At 43.4% G+C, this 21,285-nt stretch overlaps 1 protein-coding gene across 9 annotated transcripts in view; it reads right to left on the bottom strand.

Annotated features, from left to right (window-relative positions):
- The window catches only part of dip2a (disco-interacting protein 2 homolog A), a 232,025-nt gene that overhangs the window by 140,524 nt on the left and 70,216 nt on the right, over positions 1-21,285 (bottom strand). For all 9 annotated transcript variants that reach the window (XR_005038847.1, XR_005038848.1, XR_005038849.1 and 6 more), the window contains exons 2-4: positions 17,773-17,844; positions 13,739-13,855; positions 12,244-12,363 (exon numbers count right to left, since the gene is read on the bottom strand). Coding sequence is in view for 6 of the 9 variants with exons in the window: in XM_036959437.1 (XP_036815332.1) it covers positions 12,244-12,363; positions 13,739-13,855; positions 17,773-17,844 (309 nt within the window). In the remaining 3 variants the exon portion in view is untranslated. The remainder of the gene's footprint in view (positions 1-12,243; positions 12,364-13,738; positions 13,856-17,772; positions 17,845-21,285) is intronic.

Below are 21,285 nucleotides of genomic sequence, written 5' to 3'. Positions count from 1 at the left end.
CCAAACCCACCTATCTGGAGAGGCCCATCCATAAGACAGTCACCCTCCTGGAAGCCGATCAAGAAACCTGCAGACCCCTTTCACAGAAATCACTGGTGATTGGTGGGAGTGTAACTGACAGTTAGACTTACAGGTTATGTCGTTGTCTTTTTCTTGAATTGTTTACGTGTCCGCTGTGCGGGGGAAATGATAATACAAGCGGAACTACGTAGCTAATACTGTTGTAACGGGGATCCTTAATGTAGCAACACACTTTTGGAGGGAAGGCAATCCTGCGCTGCGTTAGCTAAGTTTTCATGTCATCGGGTGTAGTTCATAAAGGTTGAAGAGTGTATGTTAGGATGAAGTGTGAATTCATGCCAGGAATAATAAGTGTGAAGTTTGATTTCCTCCCTTCTGTAATAAGCAGCCAATGAGGTATTTTTTCCTTTATTCATGTGTTTAATCTGAACCCATTATAACGTTGGTTAAACTGTTATGTATGTAAGCACTTCAGAGTTATACCAAGCTAATAAGTCACTCGTAAGATAAGGTTTTAAGAGTGTGCTTAACTGTATTTTTCATTTACTTTATAGTTCTCACAAAAGTTGATAATTCTGACTAAAACTACAGAATAAAGCCGCCAGTTAAAATCAAGGAACGGTTGTGCTCGTGGTTACTGAAGGGAGTTACAGTTAGGACATCTACTTTGTGCATGACACAAAATCATTTTTCGAACAATTGTTTACAGACAGATTATTTCACTTATAATTCACTGTATCACAATTCCAGTGGGTCAGAAGTTTACATACACTAAGTTGACTGTGCCTTTAAACAGCTTGGAAAATTCCAGAAAATGATGTCATGACTTTAGAAGCTTCTGATAGGCTAATTGACATCATGAGTCAATAGGAGGTGTACCTGTGGATGTATTTCAAGGCCTACCTTCAAACCATTTGACACATAAGAATATTCTCTCTCTTATCCATAATAATTTCTTTATGTAGGTAGCCTACCCGCACGGTATATGCAAACTGTTAACTACAGCGCACGTGCCAAGACCTGAGCTGGCCCATGAAATCACATTTTATTTGTCACATACACATGGTTAGCAGATGTTAACACGAATGTAGTGAAATGCTTGTGCTTCTACAGTGCAGTAATATCTAACAAGTAATTTAACAATTTCACCCACAACTACCTTATACACACACACACACACACACACACACACAAGTGTAAAGGAATGAATAAGAATATGTACATATAAATATATGGATGAGCGATGGCCGAACGGCATAGGTAAGATGCAGTAGATGGTATAGAGAACAGTATATACATATAAGATGAGTAATGTAGGGCATGTAAACATTATTTTAAGTGGCATTGTTTAAAGTGGTTAGTGATACATTTATTACATCCACTATTTTACAAAACAGTCCCATTGGGCACACTGGTAGAATCAACATTGTTTTTCTACGTGATTTCAATTAAATTACGTTGAACCAACATGGACTAGACTTTGAAATGATGTCTGTGGGGGTTTTGTGACAACTATCGGTAGAGTTGAAAATGCAATGGAAACATATTGAACTTTAGATTTTTATTGGGTACATGAGAAATCTAAAGCGAAAAGTAAACGTCATGTTTACACTCATCATACACTGATTTTTTCAGTCAGTTTGATGGAAACCCCAATGGTGAGAAAGTGTGCATCCAATTGGATGGAAAGCCAATAAGGCCCTTTATAATGTGGAACTATTGGCTTTAGGCCAAGGCATGCAGAAGACCAATTGTTGTTCAATATTTAGATGATCAATAGATCATTGGGTTTTCTAGCTCCTGCCTTGGTAAAGGCTCTGAGATTAAATAGGCAACCATGTCGGGCTCTTATCGCACAGCAATACTGTAGCCTACCCATACTGTCAAATATTAAACTGTGTTGGCAGGATGTTTTCATCTTCAGCAGTAATTTATGCGGTATCTGGAAAAGGACTGTCAGTTTCTAAAAGATTAGACAATGGTACATTGTTGTGGACCTGTCAGCAGGATGTTCTGTTTTACCTCATTTCTGTGCAACTAGAATGAACAAAAACTGTAGATCACCTTCACTCCACACACAGACACATTCAAAGCTTTCTCTCACCCTTCATTTGGCAAATCTGACTCAATCCTCCTGATTCCTGCTTACAAGCAGAAACTCAAACAGGAAGTACCAGTGATGCGCTCAATACGGATGCGCTCAATACGGAAGTGGTCCAATGAGGCGAAAGCCAAGCTAGAGGACCGTTTTGTAGCACAGACTGGAATATATTCCGGGATTCATCCAATTGCATTGAGGCGTTTACCACGTCAGTCACTGGCTTTATTAATAAGTGCATCGCCAATGTCATCCCCACAGTGACCGTATGTACATATCCCAACCAGAAGCCATGGATAACAGGAAAAATCCGCACTGAGCTAAATCTGCCGCTTTCAATGAGCGGGACACTAACCCAGACGCTTATAAGAAATTCTGCTACGCCCTCCGACAAACCATCAAACAGGCAAAGCGGCAATACAGGACTAAGATCGAATCCTACTACACCGAATCTGACGGTCATGGGATGTAGCAGTGCTTGCAAACTATCAGACTACAAGCCTACCAGACGAGCTAAAGGCATTCAATGCTCGCTTTGAGGCAAGCAACACTGAACCATGTATGAGAGCACCAGCTGTTCTGGACAAATGTGTGAACACGCTCTCCATAGACGATAACAGTAAGACCTTAAAACGAGTAAGACCTTAACATTCCCAAGGCCGCAGAGCCAGACTAATTAACAGGACGTGTACTCAGAGCATGCGCTGACAAGCTGGCACGTGTCTTCACTGACATTTTTAACCTCTCCCTGGCTGAGTCTGTAATAGCTACATGTTTCAAGCAGACCACCATAGTCCCTGTGCACAAGAACCCCAAGGTAACCGGCCTAAATAACTACAGCCCAGTAGCACTCACATCTGTAGTTATGAAATGCTTTGAAAGGCTGGAGATGGCTCACAACATCATAACCAGACACCCCGGACCCATTCCATACCGCATATCTCCCAAACAGATCCACAGATGACGCAATCTCTATTACACACTGCCCTTTCCCACTTGGACAAAAGGAACACCTACGTGAGAATACTGTTCATTGACTACAGCTCAGCCGTAAAAACATTTTTTAACCTTTATTTAACCAGGTAGGCTAGTTGAGAACAATTTTTTATTTACAACTGTGACCTGGCCAAGATAAAGCCAAGCACAAACAACACATGGAATTAACAAAACATGCAGACAATAATACAACAGAAAAATTCTATATACAGTATGCAATTACGGTAGGATAAGGGAGGTAAGTCAATAAATAGGACAGTGGCGAAAGAATTACAATATCGCAATTAAACACTGTAATGGTAGATGTGCAGAATATGAGTGTGCAGGTTGAGATACTGGGGTGCAAGGGAGCAAAATAAATAACAGTATGGAGGATGAGGTAGTTGGATGGGCTATTTACAGATGGGCTATGTACAGGTACAGTGATCTGTGAGCTGCTCTGACAGCTGGTGCTTTAATAACCTTGTTCTGAACACCTCCAAAACAAAGGTTATGTGGTTTGGTAAGAAGAATGCCCCTCTCCCCAGGTGTGATTACTACCGCTGAGGGTTTAGAGCTTGAGGTAGTCACCTCATACAAGTACTTGGGAGTATAGCTAGACGGTACACTGTCCTTCTCTCAGCACATATCAAAGCTGCAGGCTAAAGTTAAGAGGAAACCAAGTCTTGATTTATCGTAATCGCTCTTCTTACACCCCAGCTACCAAACTAACCTCGATTCAGATGACCATCCTACTACATTATGGAGACATCATTTATACAGTTGAAGTCGGAAATTTACATACACTTAGGTTGGAGTCATTAAAACTAGTTTTTTCAAACACTCAACAAATTTCCTGTTAACAAACTATAGTTTTGGCAAGTCAGAAAGGACATCTACTTTGTGCATGACACAGCAAATTTTTCGAAAAAATTGTTAACAGATTATTTCACTGTATCACAATTCCAGTGGGTCAGAACTGAAAAATCTATGACATCATGGGGATTTTCCAGTATCTATATTGTTTTCGCAGAAGTAGAGAGCATAATCAATATGGGGTTAATAATTAGACATAAATAAGCATAACATAGGCTGGATCCATGTGAATGTATAAAGCTGGACCAATAACGCAAACTGTTAGATATGTAAATACAGAACGTAAGCAGAATCGTTGTGAATGTGCCAAGCTTGAACAACATAGACACGACCGCCTTGGGCCGAGTCTGATCTTGCGAAGGCTACTGGACACGTATATGGGTGAATCATTCCTGGGCAACATAGGCCTGAACCTGTGAAGGTCAGTGACTATGTACTTTAGTTAATCAATACTAGATCCACAAGCCATGTATATGTATTGGGGAGAAATGTTGCATAGTGAAAAGACATGTCTGTATTAATCAAATAATATTAGAAATGCACTTATACTGGAAATATATATATGCAATAAATGTATTAGTTTTGTATTAATACTCTGGCACCGCCATTATAATATAAACTAAGATAAGTCAGATGTGGGCGTTAACAAGCAAGAATCAAATCAAAGTACAGAAATAAAACAATAGTAAAAAGACAGGCTATATACAGTAGCGAGGCTATATACAGACACCGGAAGTAGTATGTACAGTGGGGAGAACAAGTATTTGATACACTGCCGATTTTGCAGGTTTTCCTACTTACAACGCATGTAGAGGTCTGTAATTTTTTATCATAGGTACACTTCAACTGTGAGAGACGGAATCTAAAACGAAAAAGCAAGATAAATCACATTGTATGATTTTTAAGTAATTCATTTGCATTTTATTGCATGACATAAGTATTTGATCACCTACCAACCACTAAGAATTCCTGCTCTCACAGACCTGTTAGTTTTTCTTTAAGAAGCCCACCTGTTCTCCACACATTACCTGTATTAACTGCACCTGTTTGAACTCGTTACCTGTATAAAAGACACCTGTCCACAAACTCAATCAAACAGACTCCAACCTCTCCACAATGGCCAAGACCAGAGAGCTGTCTAAGGACATCAGGGATAACATTGTAGACCTGCACAAGGCTGGGATGGGCTACAGGACAATAGGCAAGCAGCTTGTTGAGAAGGCAACAACTGTTGGCGCAATTATTAGAAAATGGAAGAAGTTCAAGATGACGGTCAATCACCCTCGGTTTGGGGCTCCATGCAAGATCTCATCTCGTGGGGCATCAATGATCATGAGGAAGGTGAGGGATCAGGCGAGAACTACACAGCAGAACCTGGTCAATGACCTGAAGAGAGCTGGGACCACAGTCTCAAAGAAAACCATTAGTAACACACTACGCCGTCATGGATTCAAATACTGCAGCGCACGCAAAGTCCCCCTGCTCAAGCCAGCGCATGTCCAGGCCCTTCTCAAGTTTGCCAATGACCATCTGGATGATCCAGAGGAGGAATGGGAGAAGGTCATGTGGTCTGATGAGACAAAAATAGAGCTTTTTGGTCTAAACTCCACTCGCCGTGTTTGGAGGAAGAAGAAGGATGAGTACAACCCCAAGAACACCATCCCAACCGTGAAGCATGGAGGTGGAAACATCATTATTTGGGGATGCTTTTCTGCAAAGGGGACAGGACGACTGCACCGTATTGAGGGGAGGATGGATGGGGCCATGTATTGCGAGATCTTGGCCAACAACCTCCTTCCCTCAGTAAGAGCATTGAAGATGGGTCGTGGCTGGGTCTTCCAGCATGACAACGACCCGAAACACACAGCCAGGGCAACTAAGGAGTGGCTCCGTAAGAAGCATCTCAAGGTCTTGGAGTGGCCTAGCCAGACTCTAGACCTGAACCCAATATAAAATCTTTGGAGGGAGCTGAAAGTCCGTATTACCCAGCGACAGCCCCGATACCTGAAGGATCTGGAAAAGGTCTGTATGGAGGAATGGGCCAAAATCCCTGCTGCAGTGTGTGCAAACCTGGTCAAGTACTACAGGAAACGTATGATCTCTGTAATTGCAAACAAAGGTTTCTGTAACAAATATTAGGTTCTGCAAATTAATTACTTATAAATCATACAATGTGATTTTCTGGATTTTTGTTTTTGATTCCGTGTCTCACAGTTGAAGTGTACCTATGATAAAAATTACTCTACATGCTTTGTAAGTAGGAAAACCTGCAAAATCAAATACTTGTTCTCCCCACTGTACCTGTAGATATGGTTAAAGTGACTATGCATATATGGTGAACAGAGTGTAGCAGTAGTGTAAAAGAGGGGTTTAGCAGGTGGTGGGTGGGACAATGCAGATAGCCCGGTAAGCCAATTGAGGTAGTTTGTACATGAATGTATAGGTAAAGTGATTATGTGACTATGCATTGAGACAAAGATAATGGTGGTGAGAGGCCACGGGGTGTTAATCATTTACATAAGGAGTGACCATGTGTGTCATCTGAAGGTGGAAACCTATAAAACCAGAGGTCTGAAAAGAGTAATCAGTTGTTCCATGGAATTACTCGGCTTCTGTTACTTTTTGTAATAAAGTCTAATTGAATTTACATGCTCCGGTATCTGAGAAATATTTCCATGACATAAATGACGAGCCAGGAGTGGCTACAAGGGACCAGTGAACGGTGAAACTTCTGTGACTGATGACGGAGTCTCCTGAACGAGTCTCAGAAAAGGGTGGCCGCCCTATCAGCAAAGCTCAGTTCTTACTTATAGTAAATGTTTGTCTGATTTGCTTCGGGAGTCCTGCCTCAGGAATAGACGCACCAAGTAGGTCTCTCCAAATTTTAAACAAACCAAAATATATTGGGATATTTTGAATTCAATAAATGCATTTATGAATGATAAGGAAAAAGCTTTGGGGGGACTATTACTCCTTTTGCTTAAAAGGCCATTAGGAATAAGTGGTAAGAACGCACAAGGAAAATTAGCACCAAATGGCCAGCAGAAGGAATGTTGGATGTTTTATTGTGTGAAGAAATGGAGTCCCTGATAAAAAAAAACAACATAAAACAAGCAACTAACAAAATGAAGAAAAGGAGGAACAAAAGCGAAAAGGAGAACAAAGTGCTACAATTTTTTTAAGCAGAAGAGCATGAAAACAGCAACAGAAACTTTGAAAGAAGATGAAAAACCAGACCAAGAAAAAGCAGAATGGTTCGTCAACCCTCCACCAATGGACAGTTTCTGACTGGAACCATAGAAATAAAAGGTGAAGTAGAGATAAAAGAAGAAAAGAGATGGCTTCTACGCACTTTATACCCTCTTCGCCCTCTATACCCTCTTCGCCCTCTCAGGCAAAGGGAGAAAGTGATGAGTAGAAAAACCCTCTCAGACAGAGAGCACAAAAGAAAGATCGAACAGGCTACGAAAACAGGAATAGAAACCCTCAACTGCTATGGGGGACTGAGAAAAGCCCTAGCAAAGATGGGAGTAAGAACGGAAGAACAACCACCAGACCAACATACAAGAAACAAGATAAGAGCAAATGATAGAAAGGCAGAAGAATTTAAGCAAAAGCTAGACAAATTTAAGAAGAATTACATAGAACAAGGGCTCGACGAATCAGATGAGGAAAGGGAATGGGAAGAAATTGACAGCAGTATAAGAGACAAAGACGGGGAAAGAATAATAAAATAATTAGGAGATCAGGCTATCCATAGGGGAATGAGACATAGAAAAAGTAAGGGAATACCGAAAATAATAATAGGGAGATATACGGAGGAAGATGGAGTTTCTGGTGGACAGAAGGATGGAAATGGTTAGAAACTAAAAAAGGTAGAAAAGCAAATGAGAGAAGAACTAGCCAGGGCCTAGAAAGACCAATGTAAGGGACAACAGGTTAGCCCTGAAGGAAAGCAAAGAAAGACGAGGAATAGGACAAAGCTGAAAAAACCTGATAGATACGGGGTACAGTGTCCCATTTTGATAAAGGGGGATCAAGGGCCGTATGTACCATGGGGCTCACAGGACCTGGAAGGGTTGGTTACTCGCCTGCCGAAACCTCCATGATGAAGCTGGAAAATGGATCAGAACCTTTGAAAAACAAACCATAGGGAAACTACTGGCTGTGGGGGATCTGAAGGCACTGCTGGTAAGAGTAGTGGGGGTAGCAAACATGGAGGATGTACTGCAAGACAGTGACCTTGCTGATGCAGCGGGGGACATACTGGCAGATGGACCAGCCTTTGACACATATCGTCCAGCGTGCTCTGAAAGAGGAACACCCAACAAGGGTTGATCCTAAGGCACTAAAAGGAAAAGCAATGGGGGACACAGAAAACCCAGCTGCATACCTCCATGGAAAGTTGAAACGATGGAAACTGGAAACAGAACTGAATCCAGAGGGGGACCGACTGATGACAACTATTCCGGAAGTCAGTGGTAGAAGCCATGCCCCAGTCAGTAAAGAGCAGGCTGGAGGATGTGGGTCTGACTTCAAAGTCACACAAGGAATTCTGGGACCACGTGATCCATGCAGTGGAGAAATACAGAAAGGATGAACAGAAACTGATAGAACAAGGAAAAGACATTCAAAGAAAACTGACCCAGCTGCAGCTGAAAAAAAATGACTAACAAAGGAAAAAAGAAAATCCAGGCCCCAGTGATGACTCCAGTGCCAGAGGTAGAGACAATGGCTGCAGTCTCCCCAAGAGGGCCACCACCGCTTCCTGTCCAACAGGTCCAAGTGCAACCTACACCACCACTAGTGAATGTGTATACACAACAACCCCGGAATTGGAATGGTGGCAACAAGCAACAAAAAGCTCCGCAAAATAATAAGAAAAAAGGAACCAGAAGTCCCCAGGGACCACTTGGGGTTTGTTGGGGATGCCAGCAGCCAGTACACTACAGACAACACTGCCAAACAAATCCCTGGCAGGACTGAAATGGAGGGAACCAAAACAAGTGGCAACCACCACGTAACAGGAATCAAAATAATTGGTAGCCACAAGGAAGTGGGCACCATAATAACTAGAACCAGGATGGTGGATGGCAAGGCAAGGCAACCAGAGTCAACCACAAGGCCCTGTGGACCCATGGGCGGGGCCAAATCAAGGATACTAGGGGTGCCCAGCGAATCCTAGGGTCAATCCTAGGGAGGGTCAGCTCCCAAACACGAGAGCTGATCAAGAAGCTATGCTGCAGGTTCAAACAGAGAACAACGGCACACCCATGATGATAGATACTGGAGCCACTTACACATGTGTAAATCCAAATTATGCCTCTCATCTCCCCATGTCTAGTAAATACACCAAAACTGTAGGATTATCGGGACAACCGCAGCTAATTCCAATGACTGCTCCAGTTCGTCTGACGGCAAGTCAGCAACAATTCCGATATTAGTGTCAGATCAAACCCCAATTAATCTACTAGGAAGGGATGCTCTATGAAAAATGAGCATACAAATCAAGTGCTCTCCTGAAGGAGTAATAATGGAAAGAACAGGGTTAAAATTTGCAAATGATAATGACAGCAGAGACAGCTAATGGTTAGGGGACGTGGAGACAGAAATAAACAGAGCCATGGGGAAATGGGTTTATTCAGGCCCAAATACCTAAAGCTGATAGAGCAAAATCAGAATACCACTGCACAATGCAGTATGACCAATACCAATACCATTTTTTAGAACAACTTTGGACAATGAATGCACATGGAAAGTCAGTAGCAATGATGTCACAGTACATAATTATAGGAAAACAGGGAGCTGCAATGGATGAGAGACAGAGATGGATCAAAGTTTGTACAAAGATGATACAATGTCTTTGACTCTGTCCCTCACATTACATTGTTGGTAAATCAAGGATTTGCGGCCAAAGAATTGGGGCCAATGATGAAGAAAGAAAAAAGAAGGTAAAGGGATAAACAGATAATCCATTGATTTTCCATTGCAAAGACAAGGCTTTTATTAAAATACTGGCAACAACAGTAATGAATGGGGATCAAAGGGAAGTCGAGGTTACAGCTAATCAGCAAGGACAGTTAGGTGAAGAAAGAGGGCCAGTTAGTTAACAAAGATAGGAAATGGAAAACATCATTCCAGAAGGGGTCTCAACATGACACAGATGTTGGATTGGTGAAATCAGCAATCATGTAAGCATCAAAGTGAAATCTGATGCTAAGCCTCCCTGGAAAGCTGAATATCACATGAAACCAAAAGCTAAGCCTCCCTGGAAAGATCGATATCACATGAAACCAAAAGCTAAGCCTCCCTGGAAAGATCAATATCACATGAAACCAGAAGCTAAGCCTCCCTGGAAAGATCGATATCACATGAAACCAGAAGCTAAGCCTCCCTGGAAAGATCGATATCACATGAAACCAGAAGCTAAGACTCCTTGGAAAGATCGATATCACATGAAACCAGAAGCTAAGCCTCCCTGGAAAGCTCAATATCACATGAAACCTGATGCCAAGCCTCCCTGGAAAGTTCAATATCACATGAAACCCAATAACAAGCCTCCCTGGAAAGATCAATATCACATGAAACCAGATGCCAAGCCTCCTTGGAAAGATCAATATCACATGAAACCAAAAGCTGAAAGGATAAGCATGACCATTGAAGGATTGATAAAATCAGGTGTACTAGTAGAAACACAAAGCCGCTGTAATACACCTCTGCTACCTGTTCTTAAAGCCGATGGTAAAAAATTGAGACTGGTACATGACCTAAGAGAAATAAATGACATTGCACAGGATTGGCTTTCAGAAGTTCCAAACCCTCACACACTACTGACAAATGTTCCCCCAGATGCTAAGTACTTTACAGTGATTGACTTGTGTGCAGCATTTTTTTGTGTGCCCCTGGCGGAAGAATGCAGACAATTGTTTGCGTTTACATACAGCGGAAGACAATACACGTACACTCGTCTTCCCCAGGGATTTAAGTACTCTCCCAAGGTCTTCAATCAGATATTGATAGCTGAGAAGGACATTGTTTCTAAAACAAAAAACTTCAGTATTTCCAGCCTCAGGTTGAGTAGCGAGGAAGAACCATAGCTCATGGAAGCAAGGCAATAGCACCAGGATAGTTGCAAGGAATCAGCAAAGCACCATTGCCACAAACGGTAGCTCAAATTATGACCTTTTTAGGGATGACTGGATTTAGCTCAGATTGGATAGAGGAATATGTAGTTAAAACAGCCCCTTTGCGAGAGATAATGAAAGAAGCAGGACAACTCAACTAGACTGGAACACAAATGTTCCGATTGCATTTGAGACATTAAAAAAAGGAAATGCAAACAGCACAAGCCTTCGCAGCCCCAGATTACACAAAACCATGTTTGCTATATGTAGCAAATAGGTGTGACAGATATGCAGCAACAGTACTTATGCAGGAAACATGTAGTGGAAGAAGGAAACAGCCCACGACGGTACTAAATTAGATCCAGTAGCTCAAGGTTATCCACCGTGTGACCAAGGGTTGGCAGCATTATCCATTAACCCCTGTCCCCTCAGGAGGTATTTTGCCTTTTGGTAGGCCGTCATTGTAAATAAAAATGAGTTCTTAACTGACTTGCCTAGTTAAATAAAGATTAAATAAAAAAATTAAAATGAACACCAAGGCGATCAGAAAAATTAGCATTACCATGTTTCTTATATGGTCAGGTTCCTAAACACCAGCTGCATCTTAAACAAAAGCAGAACAGTGTGGCCAACCCTTACCAGCTCAGAGGATCTTATCAACATGTAATGTCCATAACTGTAAAATATTGTTCAATTTGTTTTCTCCATTTTACACAATAAACTTTTCCATGTTGTAGGCAATGGTTAAATTCTGCTGAATTGCCACTCAGCAACACCAACAGTCCCAGCACCAGACAGACAGTTTCACTGTGGTGACCTATGTTAGATCAGATCCTAAGGTCCAGATGGGTTGTGGGTAGCAGGGGGTACGGTTTAAGGCCCAGGTGAGTTCTGGGTAATGTATTATGATCTCACCTGGGGGAGTGAATGCCTCTACAGAGGACTGAACTAGAACAGAGCATCTCTTGGAGGGCATTGGCATCTTCCTCCCTTTTGCCCAGGTGAGTTCTGGGTAATGTATTATGATCTCACCTGGGGGAGTGAATGCCTCTACAGAGGACTGAACTAGAACAGAGCATCTCTTGGAGGGCATTGGCATCTTCCTCCCTTTTGCCCAGGTGAGTTCTGGGTAATGTAGTATGATCTTACCTGGGGGAGTGCATGCCTCTACAGAGGACTGAACTAGAACAGAGCGTCTCTTGGAGGGCATTGGCATCTTCCGCTCTTTGTACTTGGCCAAGGCAGCGTGAACGGCTTCTGTATGCAGGTCTAGACAAACACAAAGATCACGCAACCGTTTATTACACAGTATCATACATATCCTGCATGCACTGTGTGAACACTTTCTGAAAAACATCCTTTAGGTTATGTCAGCATTGGAACAGACACCTGAAAAGTGTTAACCCAACCATAATACACATTTAGGGGTGGTTCTCAGGACAGACAAGCCAAATCCTGGACTAAAAGGCATTTCCAATACAGATTCTCCTTTGAGCTTGATTTTCAGTCCAGGACTAGACATAGGGGTAGACACCCAGACACAGACTAAGTCCATCTGATCCTGTATGATTGTCCTCTTACCAGATTTGAAACCAACCCCCCCAGTCCATCTGATTGTCCTCCTCTTACCAGATCTGAATGCTATTCATTGACTACAGCTCAGCATTCAACACCATAGTACCTTCACAGCTCATCAATAAGCTAAGGACCCTGGGACTAAACACCTCCCTCTAAAACTGGATCCTGGACTTCCTGATAGGCCACACTGATACTCCACAAGGTGGCACCTCTGGGGTGCGTGCTCAGTCCCCTCCTGTACTCCCTGTTCACTCATGACTGCATGGCCAGGCACGACTCCAACAATATCATCAAGTTTGCAGATGACAACAGTGTTAGGCCTGATCACAGACAACGATGAGACAGCCTGTAGGGAGGAGGCCAGAGACCTGGTCGTGTGGTGCCAGGACAACAACTCCTCCCTCAATGTGATCAACACAAAGGAGATGATTGTGGACTACAGGATAAAGATAGAGCACGCCGCCATTCTCATAGAGGAGCAGGTTGGGAGCTTCAAGATCCTTGGCGTCCACATCACCAACAAACTAACATGGTCCAAGCACACCAAGGCAGTCGTGAAGAGGGCACGACAAAACCTATTCCCTCGCAGGAGACTGAAAGGATTTGGTATGGGTTCTCAGATCCTCAAAAGGTTCTACAGCTGCACCATCAAGATCATCCTGACTGGTTGCTTCACTGCCTGGTATGGCAACTGTTCAGCCTCCGACCGCAAGGTACTACAGAGGATAGTGAGTACTGCCCAGTACAACACTGGGGCCAAGCTTCCTGCAATCCAGGACCTCTATACCAGGGGGTGTCAGAGGAAGGCCCTAAAAATTGTCAAAGACTCCAGCCACCCCAGTCATAGACAACCCCCCAGTCCATCTGATATCCTGTAGGATTGTCCTCTTATCAGATATGAAGCCTTCAACCCCCCCAGTCCATCTGATCCTGTAGGATTGTCCTATTACCAGATCTGAAGCCTTCAACCCCCCCAGTCCATCTGATCCTGTAGGATTGTCCTATTACCAGATCTGAAGCCTTCAACCCCCCCAGTCCATCTGATCCTGTAGGATTGTCCTCTTACCAGATCTGAAGCGTTCATCCCGCGTGTTGGTGGCCCGAGACTTGTTGTGTTTGGATCCTGGTGGAGCAGCCTGAGACATCTGGATCCTGTTCTCCTTCTGCAGAGATGGTTCTACACCTAGAGACACAGTAACACACGATGAGACACGTTCACCTCTAACCCTGAGACAACGTCTGGATCCTGTTCGCCATCTATAGATAGAGGGCTGGGCAATATGTCAAATTATACCATGTGTTTGACATTTGACAATATGACAGTATTTTATGTTTTGAATAATGCAAGTTTTAAATATGATTTATGAGTAGTTCATGACCCTGGTGTTTCAGGGAAATAAAATTAGTATTCTAATTCTATAGTTGGAATATAGTGGGCAACACTGACTACATTGTAGTTTGACATGACAACAAATTCACTAATTGGATGTTACATAATAACATATTCAAGCTTAGCCTATTCCTCTCTGTTTTAGAAGATACCATTGCACACAAACAACATGCTGATCTGGGCCTACACCTGGTATCAGGCTGGATTAGATAGCTACGTTTGTTCTGACTTAGATTACATTTCGCTAACAAGCAAATAGCATTAGCGGCTAACCTGATTTATTTTAGACAAAACTTTCTAAGAAAATACAGGGCTTGGTGTGGTAAGACGAGGGAGCAAGACAACTCAAGTAGCAAATGTGACAATACACGCACCAAACACTACCCTAGACCCTGTAGCCCTACCCCATGTAGCTCTACCCTAGACCATGTAGCCCTGCCCTAGACCCTGCAGCCCTGCCCTAGACCCTGCAGCCCTGCCCTAGACCCTGCAGCCCTGCCCTAGACCCTGCAGCCCTGCCCTAGACCCTGCAGCCCTACCCTAGACCCTGTAGCCCAGCCCCAGACCCTGCAGCCCTGCCCTAGACCCTGTAGCCCTACCCTAGACCCTATTGTGACGATACAGAGTATGGTGACGGTACAGAGTATTGTGATGATAGTGACAACAGTATGAGCTATACATACAGCACTAGAGTCAAGGACATATCCGAAAGGAAAGGAGTAGATATCATGATAATGTCCTCTGCCAGATGAGACATCTAACCTTGTATCTGAGGGGTGTAGGAGGCCAGGTGAAGCATCTAACCTTGTATCTTAGGGGTGGAGGAGGCCAGGTGAGGCATCTAATCTTGTATCTGAGGGGTGGAGGAGGCCAGGTGAGGCATCTAACCTTGTATCTGAGGGGTGTAGGAGACCAGCAGCTTGCCTTTCTACCAGGTGAGGCAACTTACCTTGTATCTGAGGGATGTAGGAGGCCTCTCTACCAGGTGAGGCATCTTACCTTGTATCTGTACGTACATACCCCAACCAGAAGCACTGGATTACAGGCAACATTCGCACTGAGCTAAAGGGTAGAGCTGCGGCTTTCAAGGTGCAGGACTCTAACCCAGAGGCTTACAAGAAATCCTGCTAAGCCCTGCAACAAACCATCAAACAGGCAAAGCGTCAATACAGGGCTAAGATTGAATCCTACTACACCGGCTCTGACGCTCGTCATATGTGGCAGGGCTTGCAAACTATTAAAAAACTACAAAGGGAAGCACAGCCGTGAGCTGCCCAGTGACACGAGCCTACCAGACGAGCTGAATCACTTCTTTGCTCGATTCGAGGCAAGCAACACTGAGGCATGCATGAGAGTGCCAGCTGTTCCGGACGACTGTGTGATCACACTCAGTAGCCAACGTGAGTAAGACCTTTAAACAGGTCAACATACACAACTCTGCGGGGCCAGACGGATTACCAGGACGTGTGCTCCGGGCATGTGCTGACCAACTGGCATGTCTTCACTGACATTTTCAACATGTCCCTGATTGAGTCTGTAATACCAACATGTTTCAAGCAGACCACCATAGTCCCTGTGCCTAAGAACAAGAAAGCAACCTGCCTAATTGACTACAGACCCCTGCAACATCGAGCCTATTCCCCCTCAGGAAACTAAAAAGATTTGGCATGGGTCCTGAGATCCTCAAAAGGTTATACTGCTGCAACATTGAGAGCATCCTGACTGGTTGCATCACGGCTTGGTACGGCAACTGCTTGGCCTCTGACCGCAAGGCACTACAGAGGGTAGTGAGTACAGCCCAGTACATCACCGGGGTTAAGATGCCTGGCATGCAGGACCTCTACACCAGGCAGAGTCAGAGGATGGCTCTAAAAATTGTCAATGACCCCAGCCACCCCAGTCATAGACTGTTCTCTCTACGTGCCAAGTCTAGCACAAAGTCTTCTTTATCCGCAAGCCAAGCCACAAGACTCCTGAACAGGTAATCAAATGGCTACCCGGGCTATCTGCACTGTGTTCCGCCACCCCCCAACCCCTCTTTTACGCTACTGCTACTCTCTGTTCATCATATATGCAGTCACTTTAACCTTTTTGGGATAGGGGGCAGCATTTTCACTTTTGGATGAATAGCATGCCCAGAGTGAACTGCCTCCTACTCTGTTCCAGATGCTAATATATGCATATTATTATTACTATTGGATATAAAACGGTTTGAATGATGTCTGTGAGAAAAATCCAACCAGGAAGTGGGAAATCTGAGGTTTGTCGTTTTTCAAAGCTACCGAATACACAGTGGGATACGGATAAAGTTGCACTTCCTACGGCTTCCACTAGATGTCAACCGTCTTTAGAAACTTGACTGAGGATTCTACTATAAAGGAGGGGCTCAAGAGACCTGATTGAGTCAGTGGACTGGCAGAGTGCCTTGGTCTCATGATGCGCGCTCCCGACAGAGTTACCTCTCGTTCTATGGCTTTTCTACAGACATAGGAATTCTCTGGTTGGAAGCTTATTGATGATTTATGTTAAAAACATCCTAAAGATTGATTCCATACATCATTTAATAAGTTTCTACGACCTGTAACGGAACTGACTTTTTGTCTGGACGAAGTGCTTGCGCCTCATGAAGATGAATTACTGGGCTGAACACGCGAACAACAACTGGCTATTTGGACATAAATTATGGACTTTATGGAACAAATCAGTCATTTATTGTCAAACTGGGATTCCTGGAAGTGCCTTCTGATGAAGATCAAAGGTAAGTGAATATTTAGTGTTATTTCTAACTTCTGTTGACTCCAAAATGGCGGATATATCACTAGCTGGATTGGACTCTGAGCACCGTTCTCAGATTATGCTTTTTCCGTAAAGTCTCTTTTTTTAAATCTGACACAGCGTTAAGGAGAAGTCTACCTTTAATTCTGTGAATAACAATTGTATCTTTTATCAATGTTTATCAGTATTTCTGCAAAATCACTAGTTTTTTTGGAATCAAAACATTACTGCACGTAAACGCACCAATGTAAACTGAGATTTTTGGATATAAATATACACATTATTGAACAAAACATACATGTATTATGTCACATGATGTCCTAGGAGTGTCATCTGATGAAGATCATCAACAGTTAGTGATTAATTTAAACTATATTTCTGTTTTTTGTGACTCCTATCTTTGGCTGGAAAAATGGTTGTGTTTTTTTTGACTTGGCTATGACCTAACATAATCATATGTTGTGTTTTCGCTGTAAAGCATTTTTGAAATCGGACACGATGGGTAGATTAACAAGATGTTTCATTTTCATTTGCTGTATTGGACTTGTTAATGCGTGAAAGTTAGATATTTCAAAAAATATTTTTGAATTTCGCATGCTGCCTTTTCAGTGGAATGTTGTCGAGGGGTTCCGCTAGAAAGGTTAACCATATCTACATGTACATGCTACCTCAATCAGCCTGACTAGCCGGTGTCTGTATGTAGCCTCGCTACTTTTGTAGCCTCGCTACTGTATATAGCCTGTCTTTTTACTATTGTTTTATTACTTTACTTACCTATTGTTCACCTAACACCTTTTTTGCACTATTGGTTAGAGCCTGTAAGTAAGCATTTCACTGTAAGGTTGTATTCAACGCACGTGACAAATAAAAGTTGATTTGATCTGAGGGGTGGAGGAGGCCAGCAGCTTGCCGTTCTACCAGGTGAGGCATCTTACCTTGTATCTGAGGGATGTAGGGGGCCAGCAGCTTGGCTCTCTTCTTCTCATATCCCTTCTGTGTGATGTCCCCTGGAGAGACAGAGAGAGAGAGGAGACGGTAGTGAGTCACTGGCCCAAATGGCCATCAGATACGATGTGTGGTCTTGCCGTGGTGTGTACAGTGTGTGACTGCCTGTGTGCGCCACTGCCACAAAAAACACCCAATCCAACCTCAGTGCCAGCCTCTAGCCATGGCACCACATAGCACCAAGAGGCCATGGGATGCCACCCCCCTCCACCCTCCCAAAATGAACATCTCTGGGACAAGGACAATGACTGTGTTGTGATATCCAGAGACCAACGTCCGTCTGGTCTGTCCTGATCTGGGACACAGCAGTATAATACTCTAAACTCTGTAGCCTAACAAATCCTGCTTCCTAACTTAGAACACAAAAACTCCCTCGAGTCCTTTGGCTTTATTCTCACAAACACCCTCCCATCCAGAGTGCACTGAGCCTATAAATGTGTTCAGGGATGCTAACTGCTGAGGGACCAAAATGGAGACACCTTTCTGCACTGAAACATGTAATAAATCCCTGCAGGGGGAAATGCAGGTTTTAATTAAACAACAGAATATCATCTACATGATCAGTCTCTGTGTGTAAAATACGTGGTTCATGTGAACCGAACTCTCAGCTAAAACATGTAAAGAAAGCAATCCAATGTTATTTGTTGCCTAGACTTCACTGCAAATGACACTCAAGTCTTGAGAAAAAAAACAATCCACTAATATTACAGTTACCATGACAGCATTTAGAACGCTTGTGACCATACATCTAAATATTGCACTTGGGGAAAAAACATCTTAAATAAGAAATAGAATGAAACAAACAGGCATTCTATTGTTGCTATATTATAGTGGCCACTATAGTGGACATCAATTAAGTGCATGATGCTGTGTGTGTGACATCGATCAAGTGCACGAGGCTACGTGTGCGACATCGATCAAGTGCACGAGGCTACGTGTGTGACATCGATCAAGTGCACGAGGCTGTGTGCGGCATCGATCAAGTGCACGAGGCTGTGTGCGGCATCGATCAAGTGCACGAGGCTACGTGTGCGACATCGATCAAGTGCACGAGGCTCCATGTGCGACATCGATCAAGTGCACGAGGCTGTGTGCGACATCGATCAAGTACACGAGGCTCCGTGTGTGACATCGATCAAGTGCACGAGGCTCCGTGTGTGACATCCATCAAGTGCACGAGGCTCCGTGTGTGACATCGATCAAGTGCACGAGGCTCCGTGTGTGACATCGATCAAGTGCACGAGGCTCCGTGTGTGACATCGATCAAGTGCACGAGGCTCCGTGTGTGACATCGATCAAGTGCACGAGGCTCCGTGTGTGACATCGATCAAGTGCACGAGGCTCCGTGTGTGACATCGATCAAGTGCACGAGGCTCCGTGTGCGACATCGATCAAGTGCACGAGGCTACGTGTGCGACATCGATCAAGTGCACAAGGCTACGTGTGCGACATCGATCAAGTGCGCGAGGCTGTGTGCGACATCGATCAAGTGCACGAGGCTCCGTGTGTGACATCGATCAAGTGCACGAGGCTCCGTGTGTGACATCGATCAAGTGCACGAGGCGCCGTGTGTGACATCAATCAAGTGCACGAGGCTCCGTGTGTGACATCGATCAAGTGCACGAGGCTCCGTGTGTGACATCGATCAAGTGCACGAGGCGCCGTGTGCGACAACGATCAAGTGCACGAGGCTACGTGTGCGACATCGATCAAGTGCACGAAGCTACGTGTGTGACATCGATCAAGTGCACGAGGCTCCGTGTGTGACATCGATCAAGTGCACGAGGCTCCGTGTGTGACATTGATCAAGTGCACGAGGCTCTGTGTGTGACATCGATCAAGTGCACGAGGCTCCGTGTGTGACATCGATCAAGTGCACGAGGCTCCGTGTGTGACATCGATCAAGTGCACGAGGCTCCGTGTGTGCAAAAATAACTTCCACTGAGTAAATGTTTTTATAAATCACTCACACAAGTTCAACAAAAGCAACATATTTGGGCAACAATGCACATTATTACATTGTACACTTTCTGCCTGTGGACATCTGTTCTACAATGTGCCAAACAGAACATGACACCCTTTGGTTGGCATAACTTCTCTCTTTCAGGCAGAGAGTATCCCCTTTTATCCACTGTAGTGAGAAAGAGGGAAAGTGTGTGGTGTTCCTTTCACCTCTATAGAGGCATCCAGTTTAAACCAGGCCCAGCTCCACTTGATCCCTGAATCCACTTGTTTAACAAGCAATGCCTCATTTTCAACTAATTCTCTCAGTCGGAAAATTAACCACATACTGTAGAGGGAAAACATTAGTTAAAACTTCTTCGGGATAGGGGGCAGTATTTTGACATCTGGATGAAAAGCATGCCCAAAGTAAACTGCCTGTTACTCAGGCCAGGAAGCTAGGATATGCATATAAACTGATATATTTTGATAGAAAACACTCTAAAGATTCGAAAACTGTTAAAATCATGTCTGTGAGTATAACAGAACTGATTTGGCAGGCGAAACACGAGGACAAACCATCCAGGGAAAAAATAAATTGAGGTCATAGTATTTCCCAATGGTTTTCTATGGAAAGCCCTATTTAACTTCTTGGTGACTGGGGGGCAGTATTGAGTAGCTTGGATGAATAAGGTGCCCAGAGTAAACTGCCAGAGAGTTAGCTCGTTCCATGGCTTTTCTACAGACACAGGAATTCACCGGATGAAATACTATTGAAGATTTATGATAAAAACATCCTAAAGATTGATTCTATACATAGTTTGACATGTTTCTACGACCTGTAATGTAACTTTTCGTCCAACGTTCGGCTGGACCTGCACACGTGTTTGGATTTGTTTACCAAACGCCCTAACAAAAGAAGCTATTTGGACATAAATGATGAACTTTATCAAACAAATCAAAACATTTATTGTGGAACTGGGATTCCTGCGAGTGCATTCTGATGAAGATCAAAGGTAAGTGAATATGTATAATGCTATTTCTGACTAATGTATTTTTGGCTGCTTTGTTGTCTGAACGCTGTACTCAGATTATTGCATGGTTTGCTTTTTCCGTAAAAAAAAAAAGAAATCTGACACAGCGGTTGCATTAAGGAGAAGTATCTCTCTAATCCATGTATAACACTTGTATTTGTCAACATTTATGGTGAGTATTTCTGTTAATTGATGTGGCTCTGCAAAATCACTGCATGTTTCAGAACTACTGAACGTAAGTCGCCAATGTAAAATTAGATGTTTGATATAAATATGCACTTTATCGAACAAAACATACATTTATTGTGTAACATTAAGTCCTATGAGTGTCATCTGATGAAGATCATCAAAGGTTAGTGATTCATTTAATCTGTATTTGTGCTTTTTGTGACTCCTCTCTTTGATGGAAAGATGGCTGTGTTTTTCTGTGACTTGGTGGTGACCTAACAATCGTTTGTGGTACTTTCG

This window comes from Oncorhynchus mykiss, chromosome 22, assembly GCF_013265735.2.
Source record: "Oncorhynchus mykiss isolate Arlee chromosome 22, USDA_OmykA_1.1, whole genome shotgun sequence".
NCBI lineage: Eukaryota > Metazoa > Chordata > Actinopteri > Salmoniformes > Salmonidae > Oncorhynchus > Oncorhynchus mykiss.
This window is presented reverse-complemented; position numbering and strand designations above follow the sequence as displayed.